This window comes from Oncorhynchus mykiss, chromosome 4 (assembly GCF_057628025.1).
Source record: "Oncorhynchus mykiss isolate SJ-2025 chromosome 4, ASM5762802v1, whole genome shotgun sequence".
NCBI lineage: Eukaryota > Metazoa > Chordata > Actinopteri > Salmoniformes > Salmonidae > Oncorhynchus > Oncorhynchus mykiss.
The window spans coordinates 42,836,241-42,853,887 of NC_143025.1; the positions used below are offsets into that span (position 1 = coordinate 42,836,241).

The 17,647-nt window shown below is 42.7% G+C and overlaps 1 protein-coding gene and 1 long non-coding RNA gene across 12 annotated transcripts in view; one reads left to right on the forward strand and one right to left on the reverse strand.

Annotated features, from left to right (window-relative positions):
• pde4dip (phosphodiesterase 4D interacting protein) overlaps positions 1–17,000 on the reverse strand; it is a 119,530-nt gene extending 102,530 nt beyond the window's left edge. For 3 of the 11 annotated variants that reach the window (XM_090232060.1, XM_090232058.1, XM_036968458.2), the window contains exons 1-3: positions 16,663–16,917; positions 6,604–6,656; positions 4,558–4,631 (exon numbers count right to left, since the gene is read on the reverse strand). In XM_090232060.1, the coding sequence (XP_090088186.1) occupies positions 4,558–4,631; positions 6,604–6,656; positions 16,663–16,706 (171 nt within the window). In that variant the 5' untranslated portion in view covers positions 16,707–16,917. Of the gene's footprint in view, positions 1–4,557; positions 4,632–6,603; positions 6,657–6,745; positions 6,812–8,416; positions 8,924–16,662 lie in introns of those variants that run through there. The other 8 variants (XM_090232062.1, XM_090232059.1, XM_036968459.2 and 5 more) reach the window with 5 other exon arrangements.
• Positions 1–17,647, forward strand: part of LOC149984020 (uncharacterized) — a 468,468-nt gene that overhangs the window by 357,097 nt on the left and 93,724 nt on the right. The gene's annotated exons all lie outside the window — the stretch shown is intronic.

The following is a 17,647-nucleotide window of genomic DNA, read 5'->3' on the forward strand; positions in this document are numbered from 1 at the left end:
ATTACCGTGAGACCGGCACTCATTTGCATGACAATAACCGGCTGACAAAATGTCATGCTCTACGACACACACACACCCACAACCACGCTCTCGTGACACAAACACATTGTGCAGTGCCTACAGCTGATTTCACCCAGCCATGTCGGAACTGTGATAGCGGACACAGGATGCACAACAACACAAAAACCATACAGGGTACAGACCAACACACCAATCCTCATCACAGTCATTGGGACAGCATACAGGTATTCAAGATCACCATTTTACAGCCAAGCTGAACTGGTGGTACAGTTCCACAGTAAACAACAGTTTATTTCCACCTCCATTACCTACAGTATGGTACTGAGGAGGACGTTTACAGTAACATTATGGGAGTGAGGAGGCAGATTAGTGTAAGGCAGCAGTTATCCTCCATGACCGACATCCTGATCAGCTCAATATGACGTCTCTGACCCACTGGAGAGGAGCACAGATTTACAGCTCTGGCATGAGAACTATTAAACACTCTACGGTAATGTAGGCCTCTCTCTCTTTCTTTCTCTATTATATGAGAGAGAGGGAGAGAGGGAGAGAGAGAGAGAGAGAGAGAGAGAGAGAGAGAGAGAGAGAGAGAGAAAAGGGAAGAAGAGCGAACCATACATATTAGAGAGAGGATGTAGCACGGGGAGCTGGAAAGGTGAGCCGAGCTGATGTTTGGGCTCTATGTATCGATCTTGTGCCACACAGCCAGAGTGCTGCTGCTGCTCCACAGAAACCTGATCCATCTGTCGTAAGCACACCAATTACCAAGGGCGAACCGGGTCTGAGATCCATATCGACGTGTGAATGAAGACATAGTGTGCATTCTCCTCCCCAGACTGTTCATTGCGCAGCCGTAGTTGCTCCTGCCTGTCTCACCTGGGAAGTTCCTGTTTTTCTACAGCCAAAAGACTACAATAGCCAGAAGGCTATTGACAACCAAAGCAACCATGACAGCAGTTGTTTAACATAGCAGTCAACCAGTCTCAAAATTATTAGATGTTTTGTTTCACGTAATAAAGTATATTGTCCATTTCTACTTCAAATAGAGCACACTTTGTTTATATCACGTACGAAATCATATTATTTAGAGTATGTCATTCAAATAAGTTGACCTAAGTATACCTGGATGCACACTTGAAATTACCCATTGGTTGTTGCGTCGTCTCGCCTGCGCAAGGGAACACAACTCTAGCCTAATCAGTGGAGGGAAGACTATAGGGGTGAGCATGCTTCAGTTCGGCTAGCCGAACTCGGCTAGGCGAACCAAATGAGTGTGCTCACATACTCCCTTAAAAGACCTTTGCTTGTAAAACAAGAAAAAAGCAGCAATATTACTGTTTGTCCATGGAGACGCCATAGCTAGTATACACTACCTCAAAATAGACTGAATTAATCTAAGATAACTCAAGAAATCGGTCATTAATTCTGAAATTTTGCAGAGGAGATCTTAGTCGCTTAATTTTACATATAACTAATGTTTGGTGGAGTATTTGTCATTGAAAAAAATTGCATGAAAACGAGTAGTCTTTATAAAAAAACAAACATTCTGTTGACCAATCACTAACAAAGGGGCGTAGACTTCAGCTAAACAGACTTCGGCTTACCTCGAGAAAAAAATTGTGTGTGCCCAAACAGCTCAAAAAAACCTTACCAGAGTCCAAAACTAACAAAAACATCCCAAAATGTCGTCATAATATGCGTACAAACTCTCCCTAACTGTTTCGTCTGGGAAACATGTGGACAACTTGAGAGACCGGTCTGCTCAATCAGGACACAGACAGACTGACGTGAATACACTACTAACCTCGAGAATATTTTTTCCCCCAGTGTTATTCAAGAGCAGAATAAAAACATTTGTCATAATCATATAATCAGCTGTATACACTCTTAGGGAAAAAAAGGGTTATTCGACTGTCGCCATAGAATAAACCTTTTGGGTTCCATGTAGAAGGGCTCTAACATTGAACCCAAAAGGGTTCTACCTGGAACCAAAAATTGTTATTCAAAGGGTTCTCCTACACCTTTTTTTGTTAGAGTGTACTGTAAATATGAAGGTCACTCGTGATTAACATTGTCTACTAAACAATAACCTTTCAAGCAGTGTTTCACTCTAAATTCTACAGCATTATAATGAGCAGCTAGAGAAACGGGCTCACGATGCGATGGCTTCCCATCCGACAAGTTGGGGGCTGATATGAGCCGTGCGCCAGCTAGCTGGTCACCGAGAACACTGACCTATTTTCACAAGGCAAACAAAAACTACACCAAGACACAGAGACAGAGAGACAGAGAAACAGAGAGACAGAGAGAAAGAGAGACAGAGAGACAGAGAGAGAGAGAGAAAGAGAGAGAGAGAGAAAACAAGCTATGGAGATTAAGAATGAAAAATAAGGCACCGAATTCTGCCGCCTTGAACTCTATGGGCTGTGGGTCTGGGTGGGATTGTTTGGGTGTATGGCAGACAGACTGTATACGGCTGCCACTCCACTCTACAGTAATTCTACTTTAAAAGACCTTTCATATAATGTGGTTTTGGAGTACGGCACATTCAGGCTAAGGGCAACATAACAGATTAGCAATTGTAATTTGTCGTGAGGTTTTAATGGTTTAAATTATACCCAACTCTTATATCAATTTAAGTGTTTCTGTGGTCGGTTTGAATTCACATTTATAGGCAGGCATATGCCTTCAATTTCTCAAATGGACTAATAAATGCTATTTGAGAAAGGGTATTTTGACTTTCTGACTTTTTTTCCCTTGAAACCTCAGGATTGTAGTCCAGAGATGTTTGACAGTTACAAATGCTAGTCTGGCAGGTTCATGTTTCTTTGAGCTAGAAGGGGAAAGATTGACTCTTTAAACTGACACAAATTTGGAAAGAAGACAAACTTACGCACGCATGGACACACAAACACACACACACACACACACACAGGCCGTTCTGTAACCTGACATATATTTTCTCAGATCCCTCCGCTAAGACAACAGCACTAGTCTCTGTTGCTCTACAGGGAGCTTAGTGGGGAAAAAAAACACACATTCAGTTCAACAGAGATACTGTGTTATATTAAATCACCATCACTGCTATAGCACCTCCAGTGACACAGAAAGTTTGATAAAAAAAATATATTTAGAGAAAGAGGTGTATTTAACAGATTGAACCTGCTGTTACTATGACTGACATAGTGAAGCCGTTTTTATGAATCAGTGGTTTCTGTTGTCAATATTATGCATATGAAATGACATGCAAACAAAACCCCAATGGTGGAGGCAACCGTCTTGACAACCCAAACCCTGGCATTCAAAATCCATTGTTACCACCCAGAGCATATGGTACAAGATTTCCTATCTAGATTATCTCAGGAAATTACATTCCCTGAACTGAAATTTGTCCCCACTGTTCTCTGTCTCTACTTTTATCTTCTCCAGTCCAAATGCAGGACCAGTGTGTGTCCAGCCTGAGACCGAGTTAGCATAGTTCTCCTCCCAGTAACTGGGTCTGTATCTGTATAGTAGTCTCTCTAGATGCCCGCATTGCTTTTCAAATGCTCTAGCTTAAGAGTCTCCGTTGCCAAGGGTTTGGTTTTCGAGCATCTGCATCGCGTGATTAATCCTATCCCCTCTATGAAGCAGCCAGTTGCAGGCTGCAGACAGACTTCAAAAGGCAGCCGGAGTCGCCTCCAGAAGCCAACACACTGGATCAGTCAGCCCCCACGTCACTTCCCAGGATTCAATGCGTTGTACTAGATTGGTTTGGGGACTCTGCTACACGGTCGACTTCGTTGGGGAAAGCGAGCCTTGGATTACACCGAGTGATCAGACTGCAGGCGATGGCTTCCTGGTTTCCAAAATGATTAACCCCCAAACAAACCACGACCCTGTAACCTCCAGGCAAAATCACCCTTACACTGTTATCCCTCCCTATTGACGTTACTTCAACCATCCAGCCCCCACTACCACGTTTTCCCCCTAACCCCCATATCAAATCACAGATTCCCCATTCCTCCCTCCCCTGGAGTCCTGTCCTTCGCCAAGACGATGGTAATTGAAGCAAGCACCTCTAGAGTTATATCAGAACCATAATAGCCTGGCGCTTAGCCCAGAACCTATTACAATGTCTGAGCACTAGAGGAGAGAGAAACCAACCTCCTCCATCCACAACCATAAACACCACTTACTGTATAGTAGTATACCAGCGCTACACTGCATCATTAACACAATATCATATATTTAGATTCCTCTACTTGTGTGCTTGAGTGTATGGGCTATTTACAGTCCAGTTCTACGTGGCCATTATGCAGGAAGGATAAGGTGAGGAGAGCAAAGATATGGATTGGGGGAAGTTACAGGAGACCGGAATCTTTTTTACCCATAGTCTTCTTGACTCATAGTCAGAGGTTCCGTTACCACATGATCATCACCAACCCACCTAAAAACAAGTTGTCAGACAATTCTGACAGGCCTGAACACCTCTTTCCACTGACTACCACACTGTACCAGACCATAAGAATAGGAGAGAGGAAGACAAGCCCTTACCTGTTCAAACTCTCTGAGGCTGTGGGTCTGGAGAGGAGGAGGAGGGCCGTTCTCTGTCTCATTACACAAGAAATCTGGAAAAAATAAAATGAAACACCTGAAAGCTGCAATAATTGTCAGGTAAAAAAAAAAATCGTATTTAGTTTTAAGAAAAACACCTCTGGATTCTCACCAGGCCATCGCTCAGTCAGAACTCTTAACAGGGTTGTTAGGATCAAGTGAATTGATTTGCACTTTGCAGAAGTGTGATTGACTTGCAAAACAACAGCATGTGTGTTGCAGCTATCCTGAAAAGTCACAATCTGCAATTACTTGAATCCCGGCCTTAGTAACGGTGTGGAACTTACGTTGTCTCATTAAATTCCTATTAGTGTTTTATATACAGTGCATTCGGAAAGTATTCAGACCCCTTGACTTTTTCCACATTTTGTTACGTTACAGCCTTATTCTGAAATTTTTTCTCATCAATCTACACACGATACATAATGACAAAGCAAAGACTAGTTTTAAGAAACTTTTGCTGATAAAAAAAAGAATGGAAATATCATATTTACATAAGTTTTCAGATGCCTTAGTCAGTACTTTGTTGAAGCACATTTGGCAGCGATTAGAGCCTCAAGTCTTCTTGGGTATGACGTCTGGCACACCTGTATTTGGGGACTTTCCCCCATCTTCTCTGCAGATCCTCTCAAACTCTGTCAGGTTGGATGGGGAGCGTCGCTGCACAGATATTTTCAGGTCTCTCCAGAGATGTTAGATCGGGTTCAAGTCCGGGCTCTGGCTGGGCCACTCAAGGACATTCAGAGACTTCTCCCGAAGCCACTCCTGCGTTTTCTTGGCTGTGTGCTTAGGGTCATTGTCCTGTTGGAAGGTGAACCTTTGCCCCCGTCTGAGGTCCTGAACGCTCTGGAGCAGGTTTTCATCATGGATCTCTCTATACTTTCCTCCATTCATCTTTCCCTCGATCCTGACTAGTCTCTCAGTACCTGCCGCTGAAAAACATCCCCACAGCACTATAACTGTGTTATATTTTTTATAAATGTACAAAAATGTCTCAAAACCTGTTTTCCCTTTGTCATTATGGGGTATTGTATGTTGATTGATGAGGAACATGTTTAATTTAATACGTCTTAAAATAAGTCTGTAACGTAACAAAATATGGAAAAAGTCAAGGGGTCTGAATACTTTCGGAATGCACTGTATCACCCCTGGGCCCTGTTAAGTACTTAGCCAACATGGTATGGTCCGTTACAGCTGAAACTGCTCCAAACGGCCTAATGCCAAACTTCTCTTTAAAACGACTAAATACCAGGATCATTCCCAGGAAAACCACACAGGGATACAATAATGTGTGTTTTGTTCCTTGAGAATGGGTGTTTGGCAGATTTTGGAGGGGGGTATAGAATGAGTGGGGAGATGCGGGGTTAGGTCCCGAGGGGCTTAATCACAGAACCATTGGCAGAGCTGAAACGTCTGACAGTTCTTTAAAATCGCAGTAGGAGCTCATTACAGATTATTAAAGAGCGTTGCGTTGTGTAGAGTGTAGGCTAGGCTACAGAAGATGTCCTGGACCCGGGCCTAAAGTGTAACTGCTGGTACACAGGCCAGGCCAGGCTACGAGAAATTATACAACACCCATATGATTGACGACTGCACTGTGCCAAACGTGTACACACAGGAACTAGGAAGGGGGCACATCCAAACACATTCTAACACTTTTTTTTTTGTACTCAAGAGTAATTCACAGAGGCAATAGTTGTTAAGTGTCTTTAATAACAGCCGTATGGTCTAGACATGTCCTTGTATGGGCTGGGTGGGTTAATAAATAAAGAGTTAAAAAGAGTTATATAGTGAGAGGTGTAAGAGGTGTGTTTGACCAAACAGGAAGGGAGAAAAACAGCAGGATAGAAAGAGAGGGTGAAAAGTCAATTTTAGTGCAAGAAAGAGAGAGAGAGAGAGAGGGGGAGAGAGAGAGACAGTCACAGAACGTGAATGGAATATTGTGTGTGTGTGTAAATGACAGAGCCAGTGTGAATCTCCACTTACCAGTCATGTGTCCTATACTCTTGGTCCGGGCCTGCCGATCACCAGCATAGTGCCTGAAACAGAGTTTTTTTAGTCAAACACACATAACATCGAACATCCGGTTTTTATTACCTCGGATAGACTGGAATATAGTTTTACTCACATCCAAAACTAACAAAAAAAGTGCTAAAACTGTTTGAGGTGAGAGTAGGGCCAGAAAGTATTTCCTGGTTCGGGTCATGTGATCAGGAAAAACTATTGTGCCTACTCCCTACTAATGAAATAACACTAGTGATTAAACTATGTGGAACACAGTGAGCAGTGGAGTAGAGACTGGGTTGAGCTGAATGTGTTCACACACATGTAGCAAGCACATACTGAACATTACACTTTCTGATTTTTAAACCACACACTTCTATTTGTATTTATTTATTTAACTAGGCAAGTCAGTTAAGAACAAATTCTTATTTACAATGACGGCCTACCCAGGCCAACACCTCTCCTAACCTTGCGCCTGGGGGAACAGCTGGCCTGTATAGGCAGCATCTGAGTGTGTGTGTGTTAGTTCTAGCCGTGGAAGAAGCCTAATAACTATTCAGACAGACAGACCACCAGGTCACTGTTACTACAACAACAGCAGGTCTTCCCACAAAGCTGAACTTAAGCCCTTACTCATCAGCACCTGCCACGGGGACCAACAGGGAAGTCAGAGTAATCAACACGGTGATCAAAATAATGAGTATACATCATTTCATTTCATTATGATTACATCAATACAATTTGGGATTTTCCCATGTGTATTGCTGCCACTAGTGTTTCTATTTGTCATTCAATGTAGTCCTTCCTATAGGAACAAACTTTCCCAGTAGATGAAACGAATCATCCAATCAGTGTTGTGACTAATGACTAACCAAAAAAATCTGATGATATGGGTTGTCTGTTCTCCCATGAGAGTGATTACTTTGATTACATAATACAGTATATTGATAGCCTTAGATTAACACAACAACACAAAGACTTCAAAACAAACAGAAGCACGCCAAGCTGCTCAAAGACAAACTGTAAAAATACATTTTGATTTTCCTTTAAAAAACACATACCAGCTACACACGACTTAAACCTACAACTAGTTATTCAGCCAAGTCCACATGTACTGTACCCCCCCCCCCCCCCCTGCATATTTATTTGAACATTTTTATTTGGCTCTATACTCCAGCATTTAGGATTTGAGATGAAATGTTTTATTTGAGGCGACAGTACAGAATGTCACCTTTTATTTGAGGGTATTTTCATACCTATCTGTTTTACTGTTAAAAAATGTACGCACGTTATGTATGTAGTCCCCCCATTTGATTGCGAGTCTTCAAACTTGTTGGATACCTTTGGCGTTTCTTTTGGTTGTGTTTCGGATTATGTTGTGCCCAATATAAATTATTGGGAAATAATTGATTGTGTCAATTTCGAGTCACTTATTGTAAATAAGAATAGAATATGTTTCTGAAAACTTCTACATCAATGTGGTTGCTACCAAAAGTTACAGGCATAAAGATCATAGCCCATCAATATATTGAACCTCCCCTGTTATTGGTAACGGTGAGAGGTTAGCATTTTTTTTTTTGGGGGGGGGGGGGGGTATGATCTTTATGCCTCTGTAACTTTCTCATTCATCATTGTTCACGATTCAGTCATGATTATCCGTAATAATGGTAGCATCCACATTAATGTCGAAGTGTTCAGAAAAATATTCTATGAGGCAAATTCAAAGTTTTAGCTTCCCTCTCCAAATAAATACGTAGGGGAGTGTATATCATTGGCAGCAGAGTGAACACCTTACCTGCCCCTGTACAGAAAACCATTCATATCCAAGCCAAACCAACCAACCAACGGTTCACAGTAAATCTAAATAAAACAGACTAAAAAAAGCACTAGGACGATTCCACAGGATTCAAGAAGCAAGGTATCCCATAAGATTCCTCCAGAGCAGTAGTATCTCCTCAATGGCTACTCCAGTTCAGTTGAGATCAGTGTTGTCCTCCTCAGACCTCAGTAAGAGCCAGTCCTGTTCCTGTACAGACCCCCAGACTAGAGACCGCAGCCAGGCTGTTCGGCCACACAGCTCCCTGAGGACATGTCATTTGACGTGGCAGGCCAGCCAGAGAAAGACAGGATTCCAGTGAAGCACCCCCCCCCCCCCCCCCCCACACACACACACAAACACACACACACAGGGAGGAGTAGTGGAAAACAGCACCAGAGCAAAGGTACACAAACACTCAGATAGAGAGAGGGAGGAAGAGGTAAAGTGTGTGTGCGCTTCTGGTTCAGCATGAAAGACAGATCTGTTCCAGCACACTCCCGACCAAACAGGCAATTCAGTATGAGGCAGTGGGGCAAAAAAGTATTTAGTCAGCCACCAATTGTGCAAGTTCTCCCACTTAAAAAGATGAAAGAGGCTTGTAATTTTCATCATAGGTACACTTCAACTATGACAGACAAAATGAGAAAAAAATCCAGAAAATCACATTGTAGGATTTTTTATGAATTTATTTGCAAATTATGGTGGAAAATAAGTATTTGGTCACCTACAAACAAGCAAGATTTCTGGCTCTCACAGACCTGTAACTTCTTCTTTAAGAGGCTCCTCTGTCCTCCACTCGTTACCTGTATTAATGGCACCTGTTTGAACTTGTTATCAGTATAAAAGACACCTGTCCACAACCTCAAACAATCACACTCCAAACTCCACTATGGCCAAGACCAAAGAGCTGTCAAAGGACACGAGAAACAAAATTGTAGACCTGCACCAGGCTGGGAAGACTGAATCTGCAATAGGTAAGCAGCTTGGTTTGAAGAAATCAACTGTGGGAGCAATTATTAGGAAATGGAAGACATACAAGTCCACTGATAATCTCCCTCGATCTGGGGCTCCACGCAAGATCTCACCCCGGGGGGTCAAAATGATCACAAGAACGGTGAGCAAAAATCCCAGAACCACACGGGGGGACCTAGTGAATGACCTGCAGAGAGCAGGAACCAAAGTAACAAAGCCTACCATCAGTAACACACTACGCCGCCAGGGACTCAAATCCTGCAATGCCAGACGTGTCCCCCTGCTTAAGCCAGTACATATCCAGGCCCGTCTGAAGTTTGCTAGAGAGCATTTGGATGATCCAGAAGAAGATTGGGAGAATGTCATATGGTCAGATGAAACCAAAATATCACTTTTTGGTAAAAACTAAACTCGTCGTGTTTGGAGGACAAAGAATGCTGAGTGGCATCCAAAGAACACCATACCTACTGTGAAGCATGGGGGTGGAAACATGCTTTGGGGCTGTTTTTCTGCAAAGGGACCAGGACGACTGATCTGTGTAAAGGAAAGAATGAATGGGGCCATGTATCGTGAGATTTTGAGTGAAAACCTCCTTCCATCAGCAAGGGCATTGAAGATGAAACGTGGCTGGGTCTTCCAGCATGACAATGATCCCAAACACACCGTCCGGGCAACGAAGGAGTGGCTTCGTAAGAAGCATTTCAAGGTCCTGGAGTGGCCTAGCCAGTCTCCAGATCTCAACCCAATAGAAAATCTTTGGAGGGAGTTGAAAGTCCGTGTTGCCCAGCAACAGCCCCAAAACATCACTGCTCTAGAGGAGATCTGCATGGAGGAATGGGCCAAAATACCAGCAACAGTGTGTGAAAACCTTGTGAAGACTTACAGAAAACGTTTGACCTCTGTCATTGCCAACAAAGGGTATATAACAAAGTATTGAGATAAACTTTTGTTATTGACCAAATACTTATTTTCCACCATAATTTGCAAATAAATTCATTAAAAATCCTACAATGTGATTTTCTGGATTTTTTTCCCTCATTTTGTCTGTCACAGTTGAAGTGTACATTTGTTTAAAATTACTTTTTTGCCCCATTGTATGTATGTATGTATGTATGTATGTATGTATGTATGTATGTATGTATGTATGTATGTATGAAACAAGACAGGTTCAGAGAGGCTGCAGGTAAAACAGGGGATCAGGAGATGATCTCCTCTCCAACTGAAAACAGTGATCGCTGGATGGTCCACTGCAAGTCATGCGCCGACTAGGTTTCAGATCTTTGGTGTCGCTCTAAAGAAACCTTTCACTATAGATAACTTACGGGTGAAAAACCTGCAATTTATTCTTCACCTTTTATCATGTCTTTTGTCATCGGGCTAAGAGAAGCTATGGCTGTCACCTAAGCACGCTATACTGATACAACTGTTGAGAAGACAAAGGGGTTCATTCCATTGGGTTTGTTCCAACAGAGGGTGAATGCCATTCCCATGGAAATGTTGATCAAAATATTAGGGTGTGGTCAGAGGAGGAGCTACAGTGAGGGAAAAAGTATTTGATCCCCTGCTGATTTTGTACGTTTGCCCACTGACAAAGAAAGGATCAGTCTATAATTTTAATGGTAGGTTTATTTGAACAGTGAGAGACAGAATAACAACAAAAAAAGTTATAAATTGATTTGCATTTTAATGAGGGAAATAAGTATTTGACCCCCTCTCAATCAGAAAGATTTCTGGCTCCCAGGTGTCTTTTATACAGGTAAAAGCTGAGATTAGGAGAACACTCTTAAAACTAGTGCTCCTAATCTCAGCTTGTTACCTGTATAAAAGACACCTGTCCACAGAAGCAATCAATCAATCAGATTCCAAACTCTCCACCATGGCCAATACCAAAGAGCTCTCCAAGGATGTCAGGGACAAGATTGTAGACCTACTCAAGGCTGGAATGGGCTACAAGACCATCGCCAAGCAGCTTGGTGTGAAGGTGACAACAGTTGGTGCAATTATTCGCAAATGGAAGAAACACAAAAGAACTGTCAATCTCCCTCGGCCTGGGGCTCCATGCAAGATCTCACCTCGTGGAGTTGCAATGATCATGAGAACGGTGAGGAATCAGCCCAGAACTACACGGTAGGATCTTGTCAATGATCTCAAGGCAGCTGGGACCATAGTCCCCAAGAAAACAATTTGTAACACACTACGCCGTGAAGGACTGAAATCCTGCAGCGCCCGCAAGATCCCCCTGCTCAAGAAAGCACATATACAGTGCCTTGCGAAAGTATTCGGCCCCCTTGAACTTTGCGACCTTTTGCCACATTTCAGGCTTCAAACATAAAGATATAAAACTGTATTTTTTTGTGAAGAATCAACAACAAGTGGGACACAATCATGAAGTGGAAAGACATTTATTGGATATTTCAAACTTTTTTAACAAATCAAAAACTGAAAAATTGGGCGTGCAAAATTATTCAGCCCCTCCTCAGTGAGGATCTCTGAATGATCCAATGTTGACCTAAATGACTAATGATGATAAATACAATCCACCTGTGTGTAATCAAGTCTCTGTATAAATGCACCTGCACTGTGATAGTCTCAGAGGTCCGTTAAAAGCGCAGAGAGCATCATGAAGAACAAGGAACACACCAGGCAGGTCCGAGATACTGTTGTGAAGAAGTTTAAAGCCGGATTTGGATACAAAAAGATTTCCCAAGCTTTAAACATCCCAAGGAGCACTGTGCAAGCGATAATATTGTAATGGAAGGAGTATCAGACCACTGCAAATCTACCAAGACCTGGCCGTCTCTCTAAACTTTCAGCTCATACAAGGAGAAGACTGATCAGAGATGCAGCCAAGAGGCCCATGATCACTCTGGATGAACTGCAGAGATCTACAGCTGAGGTGGGAGACTCTGTCCATAGGACAACAATCAGTCGTATTTTGCACAAATCTGGCCTTTATGGAAGAGTGGCAAGAAGAAAGCCATTTCTTAAAGATATCCATAAAAAGTGTTGTTTAAAGTTTGCCACAAGCCACCTGGGAGACACACCAAACATGTGGAAGAAGGTGCTCTGGTCAGATGAAACCAAAATTGAACTTTTTGGCAACAATGCAAAACGTTATGTTTGGCGTAAAAGCAACACAGCTGAACACACCATCCCCACTGTCAAACATGGTGGTGGCAGCATCATGGTTTGGGCCTGCTTTTCTTCAGCAGGGACAGGGAAGATGGTTAAAATTGATGGGAAGATGGATGGAGCCAAATACAGGATCATTCTGGAAGAAAACCTAATGGAGTCTGCAAAAGACCTGAGACTGGGACGGAGATTTGTCTTCCAACAAGACAATGATCCAAAACATAAAGCAAAATCTACAATGGAATGGTTCAAAAATAAACATATCCAGGTGTTAGAATGGCCAAGTCAAATTCCAGACCTGAATCCAATCGAGAATCTGTGGAAAGAACTGAAAACTGCTGTTCACAAATGCTCTCCATCCAACCTCACTGAGCTCGAGCTGTTTTGCAACGAGGAATGGGAAAAAATGTCAGTCTCTCGATGTGCAAAACTGATAGAGACATACCCCAAGCGACTTACAGCTGTAATCGCAGCAAAAGGTGGCGCTACAAAGTATTAACTTAAGGGGGCTGAATAATTTGGATTTTTCAGTTTTTGATTTGTTAAAAAAGTTTGAAATATCCAATAAATGTCGTTCCACTTCATGATTGTGTCCCACTTGTTGTTGATTCTTCACAAAAAAATACAGTTTTATATCTTTATGTTTGAAGCCTGAAATGTGGCAAAAGGTCGCAAAGTTCAAGGGGGCCGAATACTTTCGCAAGGCACTGTACATGCCCGTCTGAAGTTTGCCAATGAACATCTGAATGATTCAGAGGACAACTGGGTGAAAGTGTTGTGGTCAGATGAGACCAAAATGGAGCTCTTTGGCATCAACTCAACTCGCCGTGTTTGGAGGAGGAACGCTGCCTATGACCCCAAGAACACCATCCCCACGTCAAACATGGAGGTGGAAACATTATGCTTTGGGGGTGTTTTTTCTGCTAAGGGGACAGGACAACTTCACCGCATCAAAGGGACGATGGACGGGGCCATGTACCGTCAAATCTTGGATGAGAACCTCCTTCCCTCAGCCAGGGCATTGAAAATGGGTCGTGGATGGGTATTCCAGCATGACAATGACCCAAAACACACAGCCAAGGCAAAGGAGTGGCTCAAGAAGAAGCACATTAAGGTCCTGGAGTGGCCTAGCCAGTCTCCAGACGTTAATCCCATAGAAAATCTGTGGAGGGAGCTGAAGTTTCGAGTTGCCAAACGTCAGCCTCGAAACATTAATGACTTGGAGACGATCTGCAAAGGGACAAAATCCATCCTGAGATGTGTGCAAACCTGGTGGCCAACTACAAGAAATGTCTGACCTCTGTGATTGCCAAAAAGGGTTTTGCCACCAAGTACTAAGTCATGTTTTGCCGAGGGGTCAAATACTTATTTCCCTCATTAAAATGCAAATCAATTCATAACATTATTGACATGCGTTTTTCTGGATTTTTTTGTTGTTATTCTGTCTCTCACTGTTCAAATAAACCTACCATTAAAATTATAGACTGATCATTTCTTTGTCAGTGGGCAAACGTACAGACTTTTTTCCCTCACTGTATATGTGGGTAGGAGCAGTCATTTAGATTATGCATATTATGAATATTCTCTCTCTCTCACACACACACACACACACACACCCGCCCCCCTCATCCACCCTTCACCCTCTAGCTCTCCTTATCTCTCTCTTTGTGTCTGTCTCCCTCCTCTCTCTCACCCCCCGCCCCCACCCTTCTCTGATGCATCTGCCCTCTCTAACTCGCATACCTGTCTGGCATTTCACAAGTCTAACCACTGTGGAACAGGGGAGAAGAGAGGAGGTTCCCACATGCAGCTTGGGCAGGCTCCAGATAGCTATGCCCCTGCTGCACTGCATGTCTGTACAGGGGAGGAGGAGGATGTTGTGATTTATTTGCACTGTTTTGTGCTGGGCTGTTATCATGTTATGTAACAATCAAAACACCTCACTGTGTATGTGATTTAACGTGTCTTGTGGTTTTCCCCCTTCCTTCAACTCTTTCTTTCCTTTCGTGACTGGCAACGTCATTTGCGTTGCAAACATTGTCGTCATCATCATAACTATTGAGTTCATCCCAATCGTGGTTACACTCCCTGCCTGCAGTGTTTCTGCTGGCCATGGGAAATCTCACACAGAGCTCCGAGAAGAGTATCCAATACCAGGTCAGGTCAATTCAGGACAAGAGGTACACTACTGACCTTTGGTTGATTCTCAAATACATGACATCATGATTTATTGAACCAACATCGGTTCAATAAATGGGACCAAAATGACTGATCAGTCATTGCACTGAGAAAGTTCAGACAGTGCAAATCAACCTATGATCTGTCGTAAGAGAAAGAGAGAGAGAGAGAGAGAGAGAAATAAAGACATATAAAGAGAGAGAGAAAGAGAGAGAGAGGGAGTAATGTATTGGTCTGGCTCTACTACAACAAGGTCACTGTAAATACCCCGACCACTCAACCCCCTCCCCTCCCTCCCCCATTCTTTCCTTCCCCCTCCCTCTTCCCCATCACCTCTCCTACTGTGTTTAAACAGCTGCTCTGAACCAGCTGCTATGACAGCAGCCCACTGACAGACAGAAAACCTTGAGTCACCAAAAGGTTCCAGAAAAAGAACAAGGTCCTATTCAAGAAGCTAATAAGTGTGGATTCAGAGTGACACTGCCATGAAAAATGACAGTCTGGACCAAACCCATAATACTATTGCATATATGGCTCTGGTCTGGACCATAGAAACAGAATATATTATATTCTATGTTATTATATTTCTATGTGCTGGAGTCAGACAGTGCAGTTCCAATATGTTGCCATCAAGCATCGTTGGCAGCACACAAACACGTTTTACTACAAGCCCACACACATCATATGTTTCACTACAAGCCCACACACACACACACCTGATCTGAGTACAGTAGATAATATCCTTCTCTGAGTTGAGCTCAGCTGTGTGTCTGGCCATCTGTACTGAATGAAGCCCAGACAAACAGTCGATGGGATGGCTCACTTGGCGCCTACTGATTAGAACCAGCTAGGTCTGTTCCTGCTACCTTCCCTGTGTTGATAGAGGGGGAGATGTAGCCGACTGTCTAATTCATTGTGTCACGTTTTTACAAGCTGCTAATGAGAGCTTTTAACACTTCCAATGTGTGGCACACAGCTGTAATGGGTGTGCTAGCTACGATGATGACAACACGTGTACAACAACAAGGTTTGCATCAAGGTTTGCGCCAACTGTCAAAATGTAAGCTTGGCAGTTCAATAAGTATCACCGATCGATTTTTCAAATAAGGTTTAAATATAATGGGGGGGGGGGGGTGTCATTAATGGAAACATACTCCTTTTAAAGTCTGATGACAGTTATCACCTATAGACCCCACAATCAATCGACTAATTGATTGCTGGATTGATATAGGCCCTAAACAAGGGGAGCAAGCAGTCGATAGGCTAGGGTTCTGGGTTCCAAGATTAGCTGGTAGAGGGGCCAGACCAGGTCAAAGTACATCAGAAATCAAATGGCCATGGGTTAGACAAACAGACAAGACCCCTGTTCTTAAACCTCCCATCTAGTACTGACCACACCAGAGTGAATACACATACACCATTGGAACAGCATGACCTGAGTGTTTCAGCCCAGTGTGCCAGTAAACTATATATGGCTTAGGGAAGCCACTATATCACTCAAAACGATATTACTGCTCCTTTTATACAACAATTCATCTGTATAATAATGCAACGTTATTTTGAATATAGTCTATGCTAGTCTACCTTTTTAGATGAGGACAAGGAATGTAATGACAACATGCAAGAGATAGATAGCAGCTGTCAACTGGACACATTTTGAAGATGTCAATATGTACAACAGGAAACACTCTTCATGTAGCTTCCAAACTTGCACAACCACATTGGGCACAATCCTAATGTTGCTAAATTAGGAGAACATTATTGTTCTGCATTTCAGAGTGCAAAATATATCATTTTCAAAAGAGCATCTTTGCATGAAAAAACTAATTGCAATCCACTCACAGATGACTTTGTAATGCAATTAATATCTGCTCAGTTGAATCATCAATCATATATTTACAGCATTGCAATGACTGATTAGATGGCATAGCCTACATTACCTTTCAATTCCTCTCAAAGTGCTTTCTGACACTGTCCAATCCATACTGATTTATCACGGGGGAATCCTCACGTTGGAATCTTCCCGTTACTAACCATTAATACTGTATCATCCAACCGAATCTCTCCAAGCAAGGTAGCGAATATCTCACGGAATCCGCGAAATGTTGTACAAAAGCGGCTGATGCTTTCAGTTCGTTATAATTGGTCGGTAGCTGCCAGTGGCCCCCACGGTCCAATAAATGCTGGCTGATTTCAAATGCGTCATATTATGCACTTCGTCTGTGCACGTGCACCGAGATCAAAGGAAGCCGGACCCAGGACCCCAGTACATTCGCGCGCGGGTGAGGACCATTGCGCGCATGACAAAGACTCATCCATGAGAGAGCAAAAAAGGATCACATGGGTTTTCGAATGATATTACTTTTTACTAGTTTATTCTATGAATGAAATATTATAATAACAGATTTACCTTTTACATTTGACAAACATGGATTTCGTACTAGGCCTATGTTCCTAAAATAATGTTAGCCTATAAGCTTTTACTGCTCTGCTCAGTGTTCCTATGCCTACCTTTGCATTCACAGACTCAAATCAAATCGCTTCGTAAACAGGTGTAGACTAACAGTGAAATGCTTACTGGCGGGCCCTTCCCAACAATGCAGAGAGAAAAAAAGAGAAATAATAGAAAAATAATAACATGAGGAATGGAATAAATACACAATGATGAATAATAACTTAGTTATATATATATGGGGTACCAATACCGAGTCAATGTGCAGGGGTAGGCCTATGAGGTAATTGAGGTAGATATGTACATGTAAGTAGGATTAATGTGACTAGTAGCAGCAGCGTATGTGATGAGTACAAAGAGTTTGTGCATAAACGGTCAATGCAGATAGTCCGGAAAGCTATTGGTTAATTATTTAAACAATTTTGCAGATTCATGGCTTGGGGGTGGAGACTGTTCAGGTGTTGGTTCCAGGC